This window comes from Kryptolebias marmoratus, linkage group LG17 (assembly GCF_001649575.2).
Source record: "Kryptolebias marmoratus isolate JLee-2015 linkage group LG17, ASM164957v2, whole genome shotgun sequence".
In the NCBI taxonomy this organism is placed as follows: domain Eukaryota; kingdom Metazoa; phylum Chordata; class Actinopteri; order Cyprinodontiformes; family Rivulidae; genus Kryptolebias; species Kryptolebias marmoratus.
The window spans coordinates 5,406,730-5,428,446 of record NC_051446.1 but is presented as its reverse complement, the minus strand read 5'-3'; the positions used below and the strand labels follow the sequence as shown (position 1 = coordinate 5,428,446).

The following is a 21,717-nucleotide window of genomic DNA, read 5'->3' as shown; positions in this document are numbered from 1 at the left end:
AAACTTGTAAAATTTGAATAAAGGTAGTCTTCTAAAACGTGAATAGTGCCTTTACACTTAATGAGTACATATATATGTTACACCTCTTTTGAAAATATAAAGCTTCCAGATTTCAGTGATATGTATCATTAATATATAGGTCTAGCAAATCTGTCTCTAATTTGCACATGAAAAGTGTTAAAAATGCGACCGTCTGAGACACCAAAAATGCTGATTTAGGCAATTTTTTAGCCTAGCTCATTTCCATGGCAACCAAAGTAATATTTTTGAAAATACTTTGGGATGTGCCATTTTATACCTAAATATGCATGTGTGAAAAGTTTCATTAAGATCCGCCAACCTCGACTTTCCACCCTATGACTGATTTTTTCTGTCGGCTGCTCTCAAATATTATGGAAACATTACTGTTGCCATTTACAAAAAGATAAGTCTTTTGGTTTGACTATAATGTCACTTGTAAAGAGACTCTGAAAGGAAGGACTCAGGCAGTGGATCTGGTGGTAAAACTCAAAGAGTCTTTATTCATGGGTAACAACAGCTCTCTCAGGTAGGAAAGAATAGCTCTGGCCTTGCACTTAACACTAACGGCAACTTACAAAATCGTAGAGCAAACAGTTACTGGGAACAGAGCAACATGCAACAATGAACATTCAACAAGAAAACACAGAAGAATACTTAAAGGGCAGGGAACACGTTTAAGAAACAGAAAGCACCTGAGGATAATCAAATAGCTGATGGAGGAAGAGAAACAGGAAGAACAAACTTGGAGAGACCTCTAAAAAGACAGTAAAGGTAAGAAGAAAAAACATTCTCCCACATATAATAATAACAGTAATGTGACTGCCTGACGGGGTATCAAACTAAGACCTCCCACATGTGAGACACATAGGTCTGACCATTGTCCCAATACAACCATTTTACACAAAACTCACTGGAAACTAGTTATCTATGCTAGCAGTGAGTTTTTCTTTAAATGTTACAGTTCCAACTCGCATCCTTTATCTGAGCTTGAGATAGGCAAAAGTGGCCCAAAAGAGAAACTCAAATTCAAAGATTATTTAGTGCAGTGATTCATTTTAGACAGAAAAATATACATTTCTGTCCTGCCATAGATCAGTCAGCGTCAGCTTCATAGCATCTGGACGTGGTGAGGTGAATCTCTCCTGCTCTGCCTGCAGCTGGAGGAACGCTGCAGGAGGACTGAGCCGCCTGTGAGCCCTGTGAGCCCTGTGAGCCCTGTGAGCCCTGTGGGACGGAGGAGGGTCCACTACAACACCTGCTGCTGGTTGGAAACAACCATACTTGCTTTAAAAATCTCCCAAAACACCAGAAAAAGTCGCTAGTCGCTTTTTTGAAAAATAGTCACTAGAGGGGGCTGAAAAGTCACTAAATATAGCAACCAAGTCCCTAGGTTAGCAACGCTGCTCGCACCCAGACCTGCCCTGCTACGCTCTGATTGCGTGCAACTTTGGCTCTGGTTCTTTTTATTTGTTGAAAGTAGCATAATTTTAGACCCTGTATCATAACTAGATCAGATGGCTTTAACTGGACCACAACAAAAACATGTTTTGTTTTTTGTTTTTCCTTTTCATTTTTACAGAAGACAGAAATCTGTCCTGACTGTGTTCTAAATGATGGAAACCCATTGTGGCAACAGAGAACTTTAATCCGTGCACTCGGTTCTGCCAATCAGAGTTCACTAAAGTTGATGTTGTTTCAGTGTGTAACTTTTTGCAAAGTTACCAACTTTAGTTTTCTCTGGTCCCCTCCCCAATCTCACAGCCTTACACTCTCATTCTACTGAGTCATATGAGTTGTGTTTTTATCAAACCACCATGCTCTTAACATTTAACAACTTGTTAAAACTTCCACAAACTACTTTATGACAAAAACCTCACATTTTACAGCAGCCTCTTCATACACAACTTCACCAACCTGCTGCCTATATGTGAAAAGTAACAGTGTCCTGTAAACCATTCTTTAAGTCTTAGCTTCCTGTTTTTTCCCTTTAGAGAGAAACCTGTTTGTTTAGGAAAGGTTTAGGATTTCCTAAAACACATGCATGTACAACAGCTCTTTCAGAAACTTTGTTAGCAGCCAACATCTTCATACAAAAATGAACACAATCTCAGATGATCAAGCACCTCCAAAAACAAACAGGAAAAAAGAAAGACTGCATCAATCTTTTTTGGTGCAGAGATTTGAATAATTAAAGCTGCGTCCGTGTCTGCTTTGGGGGAACTCAGCCTATAGGATATGGTTGATTCAACGTTATCTTTTCAGCTTCTATATGTTCCCAACTGAGCATGAAAAATCAGAATGGTGTAAAATAAAATAAAAAGACTATCCCTGCAAATGTTACACATTAGTAACTGTATGCAAACAAAGTTGGATTTTCTGTTAAAAAAATAAAGTACAGCAGAGACAAAAACAGAAAGGAAAAAGGAGGTTTTTTAGGCATTCATTCAGCTAAAAGCAGAAGTCTGTTGTTGACGGAGGCTGTACCAAGTAGCAGAAAGCCCATAGTGGAGACAAAGGGCTAAATATAACAAACAAAAAAAGCTTCACTTTACAAAAAAAGAACAATTTGCACAGTGTACCAAACAGTGCAAACTATCTCATACAAAAATTAAAGGCTAGAATTTCTTGAAGGACTGACTATTGACTGTCACCTTTCATGCCAGAGTTTTAGACCAAGATCATTTAAAAACTGAAAATGAAGGAGTTATAGCCAAACCTTGAAAATAATAATATACATGATGTCATGTGATATCAAATGAATAAATCTCAGCTGCTACTACAACTAGTTTTAGCACATTATCTGTAAATTTAACTGATTTATAGGCATTTTTGTGTTTTCTAAGGTCAGTTGGCTCTGGCAGCCATTTTTAAATGTTTTGGCTACAAATGTTAATCAGTCAATCAGATTTTTAATGAGTTTTATTAAAAATCTGCCCAGTGGTTCATGAGATATTTTACAAACAGGCAGACACAGATGAATCTAATAGTTAATGGCAAAACTTTAAACAAAGAGCTTGCAAAATCTGTTAGCACTCAGAATATGTTTTGGGGACCAGTCTCTGCTACTACCACTTCAAACTTTAGCTCATTTTCCATATAACTGACTGATTTACAGCCATTTTTGTAGGGGCTTTATAGTCAGTTGGCTATGGCACCATCTTGAAATAGGTTAACTCTAAAAAGCTAGTAGCTGAAGTTCTTCTTTCAATGATTACTTCCTTAGACTGCCATTAAAAGTCACCCAGTGTTTCATGAGATGTTTTGCTAACATTAACACACAAACACACATACAGACGAAAACATTTGGTCGGCGATAATCTCCACAGGCCACTTCAATCCAATTACAGTTCAGTTCCGTTAGAGTATTAAACATCAGTCCATCAGTTATATTACAACATTATAAACCAGGATAAGAGCTGAAAATACTCTGAATGGCTTTCGCAGAATGGAAACTGCCCATCACAGAAACAATGTGTGACAGCCATGCTGGTCCAAAGCAGAAGACAAACCAGTCTGACAATAAAATTCTAAAGGTTCTCCAAAGCTGCTGCCTTTTTTCTCTCTTCAGAATTTAACATATTTAAATTTTGAATTCTGAGTTAAAAAAAAGTGTTTAGAACAAGTTGAGAAATGCTTGCTGAGGTGGGAGTGTGCAAAGCAGTTTTGTTCAAGGACGTTTTATCATCCTGCTGTGCTGCTAGTTGGGTAGTTCAGTTTACAATGGTCCTAATGAACGGATGGTTTGTGCAAGAAATGAAAAAACACATGAGAAGCTACAATTATGATAAATACATGAGTCACATCAAGTTAAATTTGGCATAGATTTTTTGTTATTACATTCATGCAGACTAAAACAAGTGTCCTTGTGAGACAGGCATGAGGAGATTTATTTCGTTTTGTAAATCCAAATGAATCTTCCTTTTATGATGAACTTCATGAAGACAAAACCTTATGCTTGCAGGAGACAGCCATGCCAAAGACAGAACACATCCACAGCCAATATGAGAAGCTACAGACCCAAACCTGACAGAATTCAGGAGATGTGGGAGTCTTCAGACTCTACATCCTAAATTATTCATTTTGCTGATGTCTACTTTTGGCTCGCTTTGGGCTGCTCTGCCCAGTTCTCTGTAATACTGCAAGTTTCAGTAAACAACATTTCACTTTTATGCTCTGACTTGCAGCATGTGGTTCTGAGACCCGACTAGCGTTGTTCTGTATGTTTGAGAGGTATTTAGTTCAGTCACTTTTGTTCTCCATCAAATCTGATATACACAACACTGCAAGAGTTTTAGAAAAGGTACAAAAAGTACTCCTGTAAAAAGTTTCAAAGCAGTTACTTTTTTTTCAGTCTTTTGTTACTTTTACCAACCTAAACTGAGCTGTGATTATCAGCTAAAAGTTATGCTGGCCCACAGTGCAAAACATTAAAGAGTCAATAAAATTCACAAAAAAAAGTTTTTAAAACTAATTTTCCTTACTATGAGGCATCTTATGGCTGTTCTGGGATGATGTTTTCTTGGTCTACAAAAAATCAACATTTTTTTGTTGGCTGAAAAACTTGAACCAAGACCGTAGCTGGTAGTTCACCAACTCCCATGCTAAACACTCGAAAACATCCCTGCTTTGACGCTTGTCACTATGTTTCCTAAAGTCTATTTTTTAATTTTTATTTCAATTTCATTTGCACGTAATTATGTGCTACTGTTTCCCTGTTTTTTTTCCTGTATGTTTTATGGACTGTAAGTACTTTCAGTTATTTAACCCTTCCATTGACTCCACTCTAAAAGTTTTCAATCAATAACATCAATTCCTTTCGTTTAGTTAACTGACAACATTTAGGTTTGCCATCAAAAGATGAAAATGAAACTAAGGGGAAAATTTTAGCTATTATTTCCAGGAGCTTACATCTGGATCGGATACACAACTTAGAAGAAAGGCAAGATAAGTATATAGTCAATTCAAACATTCTCTAACCATTAATACATGTTTAACAGATGTTGTAAAAGTGCATTTATATGACAATTTACATTCATATACACAGTATATAGAATAGTTAATTCATGAGTTATTAAGCATGAATAAACATTGAGTATGTTGGTTTTGGAAGTAATTAGCCTTTATGGGTAAAGCATTAATAAATGTCTTAATTTATAGCATATTAAGTATGAATCATCCTTAGTTAATGATGTCTTCACTCGTTTATTAATGATTAAATAAGGCTAAATAAGGTGTAGTCAATAAAAAGTGCTACCAAAAACTGGATCTGTTTTTAAGAGAAGATTCTGGTTTGGTCCAAGTGAGAGAAGGAAGTGATGATGATGAGACTTAGACATAAGCATGTTTACATTTTCCTGAAATTGAAACTATTTTAATTTAGCAGCTGATGTTGTGAATAATATTGTTCATATACATTTTTAAAGTTTAGTATACACTGCCTGGCCAAAAAAAAAGTCACCACCTAGATTTTACTAAGCAAATAGGTAAAGGCCTCCTATTGGATAATTACTGCATGGGTTTCAGCTGGAAACAAGTTATTTAACCCCAACTGGTGCAATGAGTTGCTTCTCATTTCTTAAACAACCATGTTGAAAGACACATCCTGTGGTTGTGGAAAATATGTCAGTCTGTTTGAGAAGGGTCAGATCATTGGCATCAAGCAGAGAAAACATCTAAGGAGATTGCAGAAACTACTAACAACGCATTATTATAAACTGGAAGGATAGTGGGGAACCATCATCTTCGAGGAAGAAATGGGTCTGAAAAAAAAATCCTGAATGATCGTGATCGGCGATCACTTAAACATTTGGTGAAACCAAATCAAAGAAAAACAACAGTAAAACTCTGGGCTACATTTAATAGTGAAAGTAAGAGCATTTCCACATACAATGCGAAGGTAACTCAAGGGATTGGGACTGAACAGCTGTGTAACCTTAAGAAAACCACTAATCAGTGAGGCTAACCAGAAAAAAACGCTTCAGTTTGCTAGGAAGCATAAAGATTGGACTCTGGAGCAATGGAAGAAGGTCATGTGGTCTGATGAGTCCAGATTTACCCAGTTCCAGAGTGATGGGAGCATCAGGGTAAGAAGAGAGGCAGGTGAAGTGTTGCCTACTGTCCAAGCCTGTGGGGGCAGTGCTATGATCTGGGGTTGCTGCGGTTGGTCAGGTCTAGGTTCAGNCCATCAATGGATTTTTTCTTCCCTGATGGCACGGGCAGATTCCAAGATGACAATGCCAGGATTCATCGGGCTCGAATTGTGAAAGAGTGGTTCAAGGAGCATGAGACATTATCACACATGGATTGGTCACCACAGAGTCCAGACCTTAACCCCATTGAGAATCTTTGGGTTGTGCTGGAAAAGGCTTTGCACAGCGGTCAGACTCTACCATCATCAATGCAAGATCTTGGTGAAAAATTAATGCAACACTGGATGGAAATAAATCTTGTAACATTGCAGAAGCTTATTGAAACAATGCCACAGTGAATGTGTGCTGTAATCAAAGCTAAAGGTGGTCCAACAAAATATTAGAGTGTGTAACCTTTTTTCTGGTGGCAACTTTTTTTTGGTCAGGCAGTGTATAATAATTATCCTTTTCAATGTTTGAGCACTTGTGTCTTTAAAGGTCTTTCAAGGCATTTTATCCTGAGGTATGAAAAGTAATTAAGTTAATCACATTTCAGCTACAGTTTCTTAGAAACTACAGAACACTAAGTTTTACGTTTTTTCAACAGTTAGAGTGGTTTAAACTCACAATCAAACAATTATAGGCAAAGAGAACCATTAAGAAATTATTTCATAAATGCTAGTTGTTCCAAACATTTGACTTGACCTAAAAAAAATCAGATTTGGACATTTGACTTTTGAATTAGAGAACCATCCACTAGATTTACTTTTGTTTAAAAAGAAAAAAGGAAAAAATTGGTAAAAAAAAAAAGACAAGAAAAAGCCAATTTTTATTTTTTTATTTTTTTGTAAGATGGATGCTGGATAATCTCTTAATGAGCTATGATGTGTATTACTGCAATAAAGAAACATGTCAGTCCGCAAGAATACGAGTGGAAAACAACAGTATTCTGTGCAACAAAAGAACTATTTCTGCTTTGTCTGTTAGAACAATTTAATGACAAGAAAAAAAAAAAAATCAACACATGGAATCTGAATCCTTTGAATCAGTCAACAAAACCGGAACTGGCAGAGACCTTTTCTGGTCTGCTAGCCGTAACGGAAGCCTCAGCCTGAGTTTATTTCAAGGCAGTGAGACAGCCAGTTGCTCTAAACGGCTTCCTGCACCAAAAGAAAAGACAGTCCAAATGCCAGCAAGTGAAAAGACGCAATGCCAGCTTCTGTGAGGAAGGACTTATTCAGGCACAGCAGGTTCAGGGGGATTTAGAGAGCTCGTCTGCTGGCAATAAAAGGTTGAAACAGGATACTTGGTGAGATTAATTACCTAGATAGGCCACGATAATGCCATTTAAATGGGAAAGTAATTAAAGTGCACCTTCCATGAAAATTATTCATTGCTGACGGATTGGGTGACAGACAAATCAGGAGCCATTTACAGAAAAGCTACAGGTTAAGTGCTCCGAGCTGCTGCTCTGAGACCACCACAGTTTTACTGCAGCTGTTGGATCTTACTGCTTCGCCCCGCTCTCATCAAATTACTGTGAGCATGTGGGGCGGGGCAAGGGAAAAGAATGGGCTACCAGGTAACGTAAAACCAGGGACAAATGCTACAAAGGAGGATCCACTTAACAAGAAAATGACACTGGCTGGCAGTGGTCATTGGGGACTTTGCAGAATCAATCAGTCCTTCTGTTTAAGGCCACCGTGGAAGATTAGAACACAAAGAGGGATAAATCAATGCTGTTATTGTTCCCCAAGTGTTACTTTCACAAATGCACCCAACAATATCCATTAAAGGATGATTAAGTGTCAATAAAGTGGACATGTGGGTTACCACCGAGCTGGGTATCAATTTACCTTTTTTTGAAAAGATCATTTCTCTTAAATCATCGAGGTTTAGTTATAGGATCACTTTTATAGCTTTTTTTTAGTTTTGACCATTCTGATCAAACTTGTAAATAACATTATGTGTGATCTCATGTGATATCAAGCTTAGACTATGTGTTGAGGATTACTCTCAGATACAACCACACCAAATTTCAGCTCATGTACCATCCACTGGTGCATGAGATATTTCGGTCGTAAATTCTAAATGTCAATGGCAAAGTTTTAAGCAAAGATCTAGCTTTATCATTTAGCACTTGAAGGTTGTGTTAGGGATCAGTCTCAGCTGCTACCAAACACAGACAAATTCACTCCCACGCACACGCACAGGCACGGGCAAAACTATTATCACCCTTTTGACATTATCACCACTCAGCTCTCTGTGCTACCTTCCTCTCTGAGCCGCTGCAGGAAAGGTAGTCAGGCTCAAAGAACCAAACTAAATGTGAATATTTGCTTCTGGTAAAATGAAGAGGCAAAGAGGCTCTTTAGATCACAGAAGAATGCTTAGCTTCCATTCTTCTGTTCTGTTCTCCTCCTGCGCTCAGATTGGACCAAAGGGAACAGCCTGTTGTTCCTTTTGAATGTTTAAGTAGGTTTGGACTTTATTGGAACTACACCATCATCCCACATTCACACCACACTGCACAGCAAATGAAGCAAAAAATGTCTAAAAATAAAGAGCGAGCATCTTCTGATGCAAAACAGAGTCTCACTTGTATCTTACAGAACTGGAGATTAAAAGTTTGAATGAGGAAGCCTATTTTCCACATGAAGCACAGTAAAGTTACAATTAGGCCTGCAAAAAATGACTTATTTATTTCCTGTGATGGTAACCTATTAGCATTAGGATATATTTTGTTTCCCTAAATCATTAAAGGCCTAACATTCCTTAAAAGAACGCACATCGCCCTCCGCCTTTCATGCTAGTTTTAAACTCATCTTATGATGAGAAATGGTGAAGTTGGAGCCATTTTGGTCAAACCTTGAAAATAAAGGTATGCATGATCTTAGACTTCACACTTAGAGTATGTATGTCTTGTAAATGACTCTCAGCTATTACAAAATCACATTTCAGCACAATATCTGTAAAACTAAGTGAATGAAAGTCATTTTTCTTTATTCTAATGTCTAATGTCTTCTTTATTCTAATTTCTCTAATACATTTAGCTGTAATCAGTTACTTTTTTAATGCTTCAAAGAAAGGTCACATAACACTTTGATTAGGAGTAGTTGGGACTTGAATTCCCACATCACTAGTGTGTTCTCTAGTTCCAAAAATACAACATGGCAGCGACTATAAACCAGGTCCTGCTGTCTTCATTCTCAGAAATGAGAGAAAGCAGGGACATTTGGTCTATTAGCATAATAAGTCTCTGGGTCAACCGCGGGATGCCTAACAAGCAGCTCAAATATTATTAAAGTTATTAGCAATTGTGCTGCTATTCATTACAAGGAGCCAACATGTGTATCAGTTTCTATGTGTGATTTTTAATTTGCTATTCTGTTTGCTGACAAAAATACTGGAATGCAGTTTTGCAATCCATGCACACAGAAATAAACCCTCAAAAAGTGCACACAAAAACAAGTTGTGCACCTTTTTCCAAAGCCAATTTCCTATCCTGTTTTACTGCCCTACTCCAAAGATTTTTTTGTTGTTGTTTTTGAATTTTGTTGTTTTTTTTATGGCTCTGAGATCTGAACATTTGTTTGAATGAATATTAATGGTACTTCTACAGGCACTGCCCACACAGAAGTGTACTGAAAGAACAAAAGGCCTCGTATGAAAGTGTGCTTGAGGCAAGCTATTGCAGAAAGGAAAAAGGCCTCTGAGCTCAGCTGACTTACAATAGAGTGCTGATTGAAACACACACTTAACTTTCAACACAGGGTGGTAGCAGCAACACATCCTCAACATTAGGAATTACTGTTCAACTGCTGAAAAGGCAGAAGCACAGAAATCAAGCTTACAAAATGTGCAGACTCTACTTTCAGTCGTTTAGGTCGCTACTGAGAGATAATTAGGTTTCTGGGAACAATAAGTACCCGACATGTTGTGGAGCTCGAGCCTCACTTTATACAGTTTCTTTAGTCTGTTTTAGGGGAGGTTAGAAACTCATCAGGTGTATCAGTTACTGCATTCACTTAGTGCTCTTTCACAACTACCACTCCCTACTATGAGTCAATGCTCATGGTCATTATCCTTCAGCAGGTGGAGATGGAAGGGACAGGAGACACTGTATGCGTTCCCTTTTATTAGATCTTTTAAAGCAAAGGGTCCCAGCAACTCACTTTTCAAAGGTTAACCAACTCCCAATGATGAGCTTGAGACAGACAGACAGACAGACAGACAGACAGACAGACAGACAGACAGACAGACAGACAGACAGACAGACAGACAGATAGATAGATAGATAGATAGATAGATAGATAGATAGATAGATAGATAGATAGATAGATAGATAGATAGATAGATAGATAGATAGATAGATAGATAGATAGATAGATAGATAGATAGATAGATAGATAGATAGATAGATAGATAGATAGATAGATAGATTTTGAGTTGCAGTCTCATTGAATTCTGACCACTGAGCTGTGCCATATTTTGCAAAGCCAAGTTTTGAAAAACAACTTATTTTTGTGTGCATGGATTGCACAACTGCATTCCAGTATTTTTGTATTCATGTCTAAATGATGTATCACCCTGTTGCCCACATCACTTCAGCCCATTTTGTTACCAACTTAGATTACAATTCAATCTACTGGAGTACACTTTAAAAATTAAAATAGGCAAATTTAGAGCAGTTTTTATTAATTGCTTTTTTATCATTGGTGTGATTTCAAGACCCGAGCATATTTTTTGTCACAGGAGAATTTTCCTGCAGATGTTAAATTCAGCTCTACAGCCCTTGAGATGGGTTGGAGACACCTACCATGACTCTGTGATTTTTTTGAGAGAGAATTTGTTGCAAAGTTTTTGTAAACATGTTAAAAATGCAAGCAACAGGACTGTGCACCTCTGTATCTCAAAGGAGAAAATTGAGAAACTGTGAACATCGTGAGACATTTTGGAGACAAGCATTTCCCAACAGCCAAGAACAAGTCTGGACAACATGAAGACGAGAAACCAAGAATGGCTCTTGGTATTAAAGCAAGTATCTCACTGAGCTGTGACTGTTGGTAGACTAGTTGGCAAATGGCTTTCATGAGGTCTTCTCCAAAATGTTTCAAAACTACAGTTGTTTAGGTGAAAAGCTTCTAAAACACATTAACTCCATGTTAAAGCAGCTGAAAGCTGCAGCTGAACTTTCGAGGAAAAAAGCCGCTGTCAACAAAACAACAGATAGCACATACTGCAGTGTCACTATGATCACCATCGTGTGCATCATCATCTTCATCAAAGAGTCAAACAAGACAAATGTCACACAACAGTGTCACACTACATTTATGATGATGTGATGCACTGCACTGTGGCATGTCTAAAGTGTTTTAGGATTAACCTTAAACCTAACCATTACTGGTATGTGCCTAACTCTAACCTTAACCTAAACTTACCTCACACATTAGCCCTAAACCTGATCCCTAACTCAAAACATTCCACTGTTAGCCCCCAAAAGCCTTGTCCTGACAAGGTAGGTGATTATGCCAGAAAAGGTCCTAAACAGAAAAAAAGTACACACACACACACAAATATAAGTTTACTGAATTGGAAAAAGATTTTCGACTGTCTGACCTGCTGGTCACCAGGTAAACTGATTAAGTGGAAGCATGTCCAACTTTAGTCACCTACCATTCCTAATTACCCCAAACAAGTATAACTAGAAAAATGGAAATGTGCCTTTTTTTTTCCTGGTTACAAATGCTTAATGCAGTAAAAGACAAAATGAATATATTTGGTCAGACTGATGTAGATGCAGAAGTCATATTACTAAGTAATGCTTCAATAGTCTATTTGCAGCTTTCTTTGGATCACCACAGTCTTTTGAGCCAACTGTGTTTCATGGATGCTAGAGCGTGAAAGAGAAATCTTGTTGAGTGGATCCATAGAAATAATGAATAAAAAAGGCTTCAGAGTTTGTCACTGCAAAACACAGCATTTTAATTACAGCTAATTCCCCTGAGACTGCGCTGCAATCACAGTCTGAGCTCTGGATGTAGCGTTGAGAGTCTGCATCACTGCTAAGCTGATAGTGTTTGCCACTGCGGCACTGATATACACATTAAATTAATCTGGGTATTACACATGGCGGAAATATTATGGATTATATCAGACTATGCCCATTATTGTTAATTGGGAATCATTACTGTGGGTTGTGTATGAGAGGTTTTCAAAATTGAACTGTCAGTTGCTGTGGTGCAGCTGTAGCACAGAGCAGGCTTCCTGCTGCTAGGCATCAAACCCTGTAAACTGTGCAAAGACTGGTGTCAGTTGGTCTCTAAATTCAGCCTGGATGAATTACTCATTTAGCCTCATACTTCTGTAAAACCAAAGTAAAGTTACAGTTAGCTACAAGGTTGATAGTATGTTAGCATGATAATTGTGTTAGCTTTTCAATGGAATTTTCAATGTGAAGTTAGGGATTATTAGGGTTTTTTTGACATATGTTATTGTACATTCTTTATTATATATATATATATATATATATATATATATATAGAGAGAGAGAGAGAGAGAGCGAGAGAGAGAGAGAGAGAGAGATTGTGCTCAGCATAGCAGCCTATAACTATTTTCAACTGATTTTAAAAACACAGTTTGAAGCACCATTTATAAACCTTTTCAGTTCTTTTAATCTCACTAGCTGGTGTTTGGGGATCTTGTTTAAAATGTTGTGTGCAACTCCCATTCTCAACAGATTTTACAAATACCATCAAAGATAAAAACTGCAGGTCAGCAAAACATTCACAAACACTGACAGTTGTTTCAAACTGCTTTGAAAACAATGGTGATATTAGAACATTTGTTTGCAGGAATAATGACACAAACCTGTGATCTGTAAAGATAAAGTGTCTCTGTGATCCTCTACAGAGGGAGGATCAAAGATTTGCCTGAAGAGACATATAATCTGAAGCTCCAAGTTGAATCCCTGGCTGTGGAAAATTAAATTGGTTCTTAACTGATTTTTTAAAGAGCCAATTAAGAACAAGCTCTGGTCTAGCACTCAAACTTATATATATATATATCTATATCTATCTCCATCTCTCCATCTCTCTCTCTCTCTCTCTCTCTCCCTATATATATATATATATATATATATATATATATATATATATATATATATATACACAATATAAGTCAGAGGTGGACTTGTAAAAAACAAGTCATTATGAGTTTCAACAACACTACTAAAAGTAACTTTTAACATCTGCCAAGTTATGGAATGAAAAATCACTTTTTCCTTTTGAGGACCTGTAGACTCATAAGAGTCCATCCAAAATAAACAGCTTGTTCTAAAATTCTTACCTGCTTGACCCGTAGCAATGCTAACAGCTGCAAACAGTCTTTGAGTGCGGCTCAGGTCTGACACTCCATTGACAGCCTCCACCTCAAAAGTGTAGTTGGCGTGGGCAAGCAGGTCCACGATGTTCACATACGTGTCCACTAACCCCGACTGCGCAGGAGAAAATCCCACATTGGGACCACATGGTACACATTCCTCTGGTTCCCAGCTGCAGCGTCTACATCCAACCCTGTAGGTGACATCGTTACGACCGCCCGTGTCAGCCGGTGCACTCCACTCAAGGTTAACGGTGGTCTGGTTGGTGTTGTACACCAGGTTCTGAGGTGCTGACGGAGGTCCTGTCAGAAGTGGACAAACAAAGAAGGCCAGAATTAGATAAAGGAGAGCCAGGGACTGACAGCCAAGTGTGAGCATGGACTAGATCCACGTTTTCACTGTTTTCTAAGAAGTCAAAAAGGAAAAGGAAAAAGAAGCTACAGGACATGGCAGCTCCAGCCCCAAAGTCAAATACTGACAGTCAGTTCTAACAATACACTGAGCCAGATGAGGTGCAGTTACTTGACTTTGAAGGACAGTGACTGGGGCAGGCTGCGAGGTCAGTGTCACACTGAAAAATCACAACTAATAACAGAACCAACTTTAAAGTCTGAGCTCAGGAAACCTGTTTTTTTCACAAATTATTATTTTTTAAGTTTTCAGAAAAAGTGAAACACAAAGCTCCACTATTTCATTTTGACCATTTTTCTACTGAAAAGTCTTACAGTTAAAACAATTTTAAAACTTTACAATGAAAGTTTTTATGCTTTGGGGTGAAACCTGCTTCTTTGTGGAGCTTGATTTATTGACCATAAAATGTCTGGAACAATCTGTGCCAACAGAGTCAGACATACAGTTTTATTTTTCTAAAATCAATGAAAAAATGAAAGTGATAAAAGTAGAAATAATTAGTTATTTACACAAACTTTTGTGGTTAATAATCAGTGCAAACAGTAACAGCAGCAACAACACATAGCACTTCATCTTGGGGTCAAGTCCAGCAGAAATTTCAGAGCACAATCCCAACATAAATTTGGGACACTGTGTAAAATATAAATAAAAACAGAAAACAGAAAGCAATGATTTGCAAATCAACAATTTTTTCGGAAAAAAATATGGGAATTTTGAACTTGGCAACAACACATCTAAAATATGTTGGGTCAAGGCCATGTTTCCCACCATGAGGCATCTCCTTTTCTTTTAACAGTTTGTAAATGTCTAGCAACTTAAGAGACAAGTTGCTAAAGGTTTTGGAGGAGAATGCTGTCAGATGTAGGGTTCTAGCTGTTTTCAGCTGTTGAGAGGTCTGGACTGCAAGCACCCAGACTCTTCTACTACAAAGCCATGCCTTGTCCTTTGCACACAGATTTCTCTGCCTTCTTAAAATCACTTGATGTTATTATGAACTGCAAATGAGGGGATGTTTAAATTCAGTGGTGGGCCGTCAGGGCCAGCAAGGCCTTCTCTGCTGGCCTAACATAACCAGAAATCATGATCATAATTATGATAAAGGTTCATTTCATTTTTAATGTACTTTCCCTAGATATCTAAAAGTATTCATATTCTCTTCATGTCATATTATGCTCCTGCCAGTGCTGTTGTTTTTCGGTTAGAGTTTTTATCCAATCAGAATTCAGCTATCTTATGTTACCAGGCTGTATGAAATCTGCCCGGGCCTTCAGAATCAACAGTGCAGGCGTCTGTGCACTGTAAGTGAACGGGCAAATACGGTTGATAGATAGTTGTGATAGCCAATCAGATCTTGAGTTGTGTCAGTAAGGCCCTCTAGCTGGCCTCACATTGAACGTGACATTTACACGTCCTGTGATTGGATATGGATACTTACGTGTTTGAGCCGCGCCAGTACTATGTAGATCAACAGAGTCACACCCGGGACTGTTAACGGTTAAAAACTTTTTTAACCCACAATGGCTGAAGGAGAGCAACACGTTGATTTGGTTGCTGATATACTGGCAAGGCTGTTTTCAAGACGAACTTTCCAAGAGAAGCTAGATCTCCCGAGCTAGCTAACCTGTCCCAGAATGGATTTTGTGTTGAAATAAGTGTTTTGGGGGACACAGCCATTTTGATGAGTGCAAACATTTTATTTAGTTTTGACAGTAGCATACCAGATATGTTTTAATTGCTGATGCTGATGCTGATGCTGATGCGTTTATTTTTAAAATGCGCCGGATAATAGCCAATTTTGTACACAACTGAGGTGATGCAATGCCAAGTAGTGCTTAAGTGTGTTTCTAACTACTCTCCAGACCTGGTGTTATAAATGCTGGCATAATGAAAGGTATTTATTGACTAAGTTGGACATCACTGAAGGATTAAGTGTGAAATGCACCGCTCGCCACTGTTTCAATTATTCACAATTAGTAATAAGGAACATTATTCTGAAAGTGTTGCACTGCTTTTAGATGTAAATAAATTTAAATTAATTAAATTAAATTTAAATTTAAAATTAATTTAATTATTACTATTAAATTACTATATTTTTACTTTAATATTATATTAATATTATACTATAATATAATATTAAATTACTATATTTTATTCAAAATAAAATACAGGTTTATGAGATTTTCAAATCACTACATTCTGTTTTAATTTACATTTTTCAGCAAACTGTTTGAAAATGGGTGTGCTTGGACTGATCAGTATTAGCTTGTTATGGTGCAAGCACAGCTGTCCAAAGCAGTTTGCTGTCATCCTAAAACAGTTTCAATCAGTTCCAAAATCAGTTTCACGTCATACAGTTATTTGAACAAAAATGTTATAAAATTCTGCTCTTTTGAGTAACCATCAAATTCTATGTGAATAACTGTGTAAACCTAAATTGGCAGCAATATAAAGTTAAGAAAAAGGGGAGATGTATTAGGATGGTCTTAGCTCGATTTGGGCTTGCCGTTAGCTAAACAGTCCTGGCAGAAATAGTTTTTATTTTTACAAACTGTATTTCTACTAAATGATTTGTTTTCCTGTTTAGTCTTTTTTGCATTCAAACTACTTCTGCTTACTTTGTTCTATTTTGACCATTAAGATATCAAAACATTAAAATTGATCAGAATTAGTGCGTTGTGACTTTTGAAATTTCAAAAAATTTAACTTTATTTAAATAAAATTCCTATAGAAATTCACTGAGAACTTCAGTTCCTTTCTTTTTTAAATCTGCTTCAGCATACTTGCTCTGCTTGTTTTCTTATGCTACTTTTAGCTTTTAGATAAGATTTTGATAAGTTGAGCTAATACCTACCATTTTACCAATTTTTGCTCTTGGCAACTGTTTTGCAAATTTTAGCTTCTGTTTTGCTTCCTTTAACAATTCAGTTTCAGCTTTTTTAACAAATGTCAACAAAGACATTCAGCAAGCAGCATTTACACTGCATTCTCATAGAAAATGCTGTTTCTCTAGATGTTTATAGCCTTTCTACAAAACCCCATTTCAAAATGACTAAAATATTTATTTTCTGATATTTGCATGTGTTCCTGCACACCGTCATAAATAATGATTATCCAGATAAACTGTAGACTTTCTTTAACTGCAACTGTGGGTAACAGAAGGTGGAAATGACTGAGTCACATAAACATTCAGCAGGGAGTTCTGACGTACATCTGACTGTCTCAACCACAGACACGGACTTCACAGGGTATCTCTCACCAGGTGAATCATGCAGACAGCACCACACCCAAAACTACAGAGCTAAATGACTCTGCAAAACTGTAGACAAAATTTAAAATGTGTAAAAGTGTAACTAAAAGATAAAATTAGCTGAACTGTAGGCAAAAGCCAAAACTCTCAAAACCATAGCTAAAAAAAGGTAAAATTTGCAAAAAAAAAATAAAGCCAAAAAAGTAAAATACACAAAAGAGGAGCTCAAGGCTAAAATGAGCTAAATTGTAGCTGCAAGCAAAAGTTAGCAAGACAGTAACTCAAACCTGAAAAGAGCACAGGAAAACAAAAATAAAGCAAGTATGCTGAAGTAGAGACCATGTTTGAAAGGAATTAAAAAGATCTCAGTGCATTTCTACAGGGAAAAATGTTTAAAAAGTCACAGTATACTAGTATTGATCAAGACAAATGTTTAGACATGTCAGTGGTTATATCAGTACAAAGTCATCTGATTACCAAGAAACGTACTGGAAAAACTGTAAACAAAAGAATAATAGTGTGAATGCTGACTCAGCACTTAGCCTGTGATCCTTTAAAAGCTGTTTCTCCTACAGATCTGTGTGAATGTGATCAGCAGCCCTCTACAGCTGGATAGAATACAGCATTAAACGTGCACATGAGCACAGACCATTTGCTCATAAATGTTCACACATAACGACAAAGAGATTAGCTCATGTCATAAAACTATGAATAAAAAATTACTGCTTTCATCTTTCACATTTCCCCTGTTGGCTTTACAGCCCATCTGTTGATGTAAATACACTCCCTCAGAGTAGTTCACATTACAGGAAGTGTACTCTATGTTTAGGAATATTTAGGAACATTCTCACTGACTTATCTGGGAGTCCAGTCTTTCCACAAAATAAGATTTAGAAAAGTGAAAGAGCATAGCACATTCTGTCATTTACAAACTTTAACAAACAAAAGACTCAATGAAGAGGACCACTGTAAGAATATATCTAACATTTATTTAACTGAAGACAGACGGTAATGTTTAACACTGATTCAAGATGGCTGCCACAGCTACCGATTAAAATGTAATCAGTTTTACAGATACTGACTTTAGTGGGCTGAGTGTGGTATTAGGTCAGACTGATCCCCAACACATATTCTGAGTGATAACACATTGCACAAAATCTATGTATTTAAATGTTTTCCATTAATTATTTGGAGTCAACACTGTCTGTTAGCAAAATATCTAATGAATCACTGGACAAATTTTAATGAAACTTTCAGGAAATATTCCTTAGATGTATCTGTAAAACTGATTAACATTTCAAGCCAACTCAATGTAAGACAAGCACACACAAATGTCTGTAGCTCAGTGGCTTTTACAGATACGGAGCTCATATTTTGTGTGGGTGTAAATTAGTCATTCACAACACATACTTCAAGTGCTACTTGTCAACCTTATCAGTCCAATTCAAGATGGCTGCCATAGATAACTAAAATAATCAACACAAAAAAGCTAGTTACAAAGATATTAAGTTAAAATTTGATGTGGTAGTAGCTGAGAGTCATAATCAACGCATACTTAAAGCATTAACGGTGTGAGATCTCAGAATATCACATGTATAATGTTATTTTCAGAGTTTTTACAAAAATGGCTACAGTTCTATCATTTCTCAACATCACATGATCTTAGTCTAAAACTCTGCCGGGAACGGTGGTCGGTGAAATCCTAGGCCTTTAATGTTTTTTGGAACCGCAGCAGATATGTGTGTATTAATAATGAGCAGGCTGTGGATGGGGGAGATGAAAGCAGCACCTGTGGCAGAGTGACCACCAATAACACCACTCCACTTCACACACTGACACTCACCATCAGCTCTAGCATTCCTAGAAGAAATGCATATTGCCTACCGCCTTTCATGTCAGAGTTTTAGATGAAAATCATCTTGTGTTTTGGTCAAACCTCGCAAATAACATTAGGCCCAGTCTCATGAATCTTGAATTGGGTTGAGAACAAAAGTGATTCAGTTGTAGATGTTCATCCAGTGACCATTCCCTGAAAGTTTCATTCAAATCAACATGAACAGATGCTCAGACACAGACCTTTAAGCAATGGGGAGTAGTGATTTCTTATGACTACTGACTTGTAAGCTAAAACACATTATTTATCCTGTTACCACGGCAACCTGACAATGAGTGTAAAATGTTAACCAACAAACAAATATTTTGTCCACAAAGCTGACGTGGCAAAGGCAGAAAACTGAATCATTTACTCAGAATTGTCTCACAGAACAGAAGCAGACCAACAGAACTGATCCATGGAAGAAAGCAGGAGGAGAGTGACCGGACTCTGACAGAAAGGTATCAGCACACACAGTTTGTCAACAGCTGCCCCTGAAGGCGATCCTGTTTCTGCCTAACGCTACAGACAAACACTCACTCATACAGACTCAGGCAAAAATCACGTTTGCCCGCCTGTTGCCTGTGAGTGATAATAATGATTCAAAAATCTTTCAGGAAACACAAACCAGTATGAATTTTGATTTGGAGGTCATGGGGAGAACATTTAGAATATAAACCCCTCCTGAAACATGACTGACATGCTGGAACCCTCAGTTTGTCCTCCTGCTGCTCAGTATTGGCATTTCTTTGTTTTTCTGCATCCGCTGTGCATGGTAGCTCAGGTTTACATCTGTAGCTGAGTCCTGTCAGTCTGTCTGTCTGTCTGCTCATCCTACCAGCTCCAAGGCTTTATTTCCTAACCTTTAGGTATTCCCTGTCTCTCACCCCCACACTGTCTTATCTTTCATGTTCTCTCAACCCTCCTGCCAGTACAGTTTCATTTCACGGATTATCTTGCCAGAGACCCCACAGCCAGAAACGTCTCAATCGCTTTCCTCCAAGCTGTCACTGGGACATGGGCAGGAGTGGAAGTGTAGAGCATGAATATGGATTCTGTGCATTCACAGTCTGCAGGGTTTCCATCTAAGGTTTGAGCAGAACCTGAAGTTTTTGTGAAAAAAAAAAGTCATGATTAAAGTGTAAGAGAATTAAGGCCTTAAGATTACTTGATACAATGCATATTGCCCTCAACCTTCTATGCCAGAGTTATGGGTCACATCCACGTGAGAACAGGATTTTGTGAACATATTAAAGTTTTTGAAGGATTCAGCTTTGTGTCCACACAGAAAGAGTGTTTTAGGAGCCCTTATACAGCATTTTTAGAAACTGGGTTCCATAGTGAGAAAATCTTAAAATGCCACTCGGATGTTTTATGTGACAGACATATAAACATAACCTTTTAAAAACTATGATGTCATAGACCCACCTCTGAGCTACGACCCCAAGCATGAAAGATGGAACAATAGTTGTATTTTTGCTGCACCTGCCAGTTTCTAAACTGCAGAAAACCTTCATTTACTGTATGACTTTATTAAACAGAAAAGGCTGACAAACAATAAAACAGTAGTAGAGCAGAGCAAAAACCTCTTATTATTACACCAAGTAATCTAAGGCCAAAACAATTTTCATCACTTTATTGAGCTGTGAACAATACAAAAAACAAACTCTATATAAAAAATACAATATAAGTCTAATTAACCATGGGAGAAATGTGAATAGTTTTAAAAGACCAATACTTGTACATAAAGAATTTATCCTGATTTGCTTTGAACATGAGGAAACCTTTCTCTCCAGCTGTCTCTTGCTGGACATTGGACCTGAAAAGTGTCCAGTATGTCCTCAAATTTGGACTGACATAACTTATAGTCTGTTCTGCACTTTTGTGGAGAGGTCCCACTTCATCTGTCCACATAGTATGTTTGATTTTAGATAGGTCTGAACTAATAAGTGAATAATAAAATTATCTGAAAGTGTGCTGCTGAAATAATCTGAGTTTTTTTTAGGGAATGTGTGGGTTTCCTATTGAAAATGTGCAAATCATATTGACTTCTTGTTTTTCTCTTGGCTGCTTCCTGCTTCAGGCATCACCACAGCGAGTAAACTTCAAGCAAAAGATTTAGCAATTGTTTTATACCAAATGTCCTTCCTAACACAACCTGGACTGGAACCTGGAGCCTTAGGATAACAAGAGTGTGACACTGACCATGGAGCTACCACAGCACCACTTCTATGTAAACATGTTAATCTTATGTGTTCCATACTGTCAAGACTCCTGCCCCTTGTTTACATTCATTTCAATTCAATTCAAAAATACTTCATTAATCCCAAAGGGAAATTAAATGTTGACGTAGCTCATTTAAATCAAGGAGTTATTATAGATGGTGATGGCTGTGGGCAGGAATGATCTCCTGTAGCTAATCTGAAGAAGCCTTTGGCTAAAGAGACTCTGTTTTCCGATGACGGTCTCATGAAGAGGATGGTCAGGGTTGTCCATGATTTTTTTGATTTTATGCAAAATCCTTCTTTGCATCATCATCTCCAGAGGTTCCACAGTCATCCCCAGAACAGAACCAGCCTTCTTTATCAGGTTGTTGAGCCTTTTTAGGTCCCTGGATCTGATGCTGCTGCCCCAACAGATGATGGCAGAGGAGATG

General features: G+C 37.5%; 1 protein-coding gene across 2 annotated transcripts in view; it reads right to left on the bottom strand.

The window, feature by feature from the left end:
• epha7 (eph receptor A7) overlaps positions 1 to 21,717 on the bottom strand; it is a 172,725-nt gene that overhangs the window by 107,658 nt on the left and 43,350 nt on the right. For both annotated transcript variants that reach the window (XM_017432779.3, XM_037980608.1), the window contains exon 5: positions 13,497 to 13,832. In XM_017432779.3, the coding sequence (XP_017288268.1) occupies positions 13,497 to 13,832 (336 nt within the window). The remainder of the gene's footprint in view (positions 1 to 13,496; positions 13,833 to 21,717) is intronic.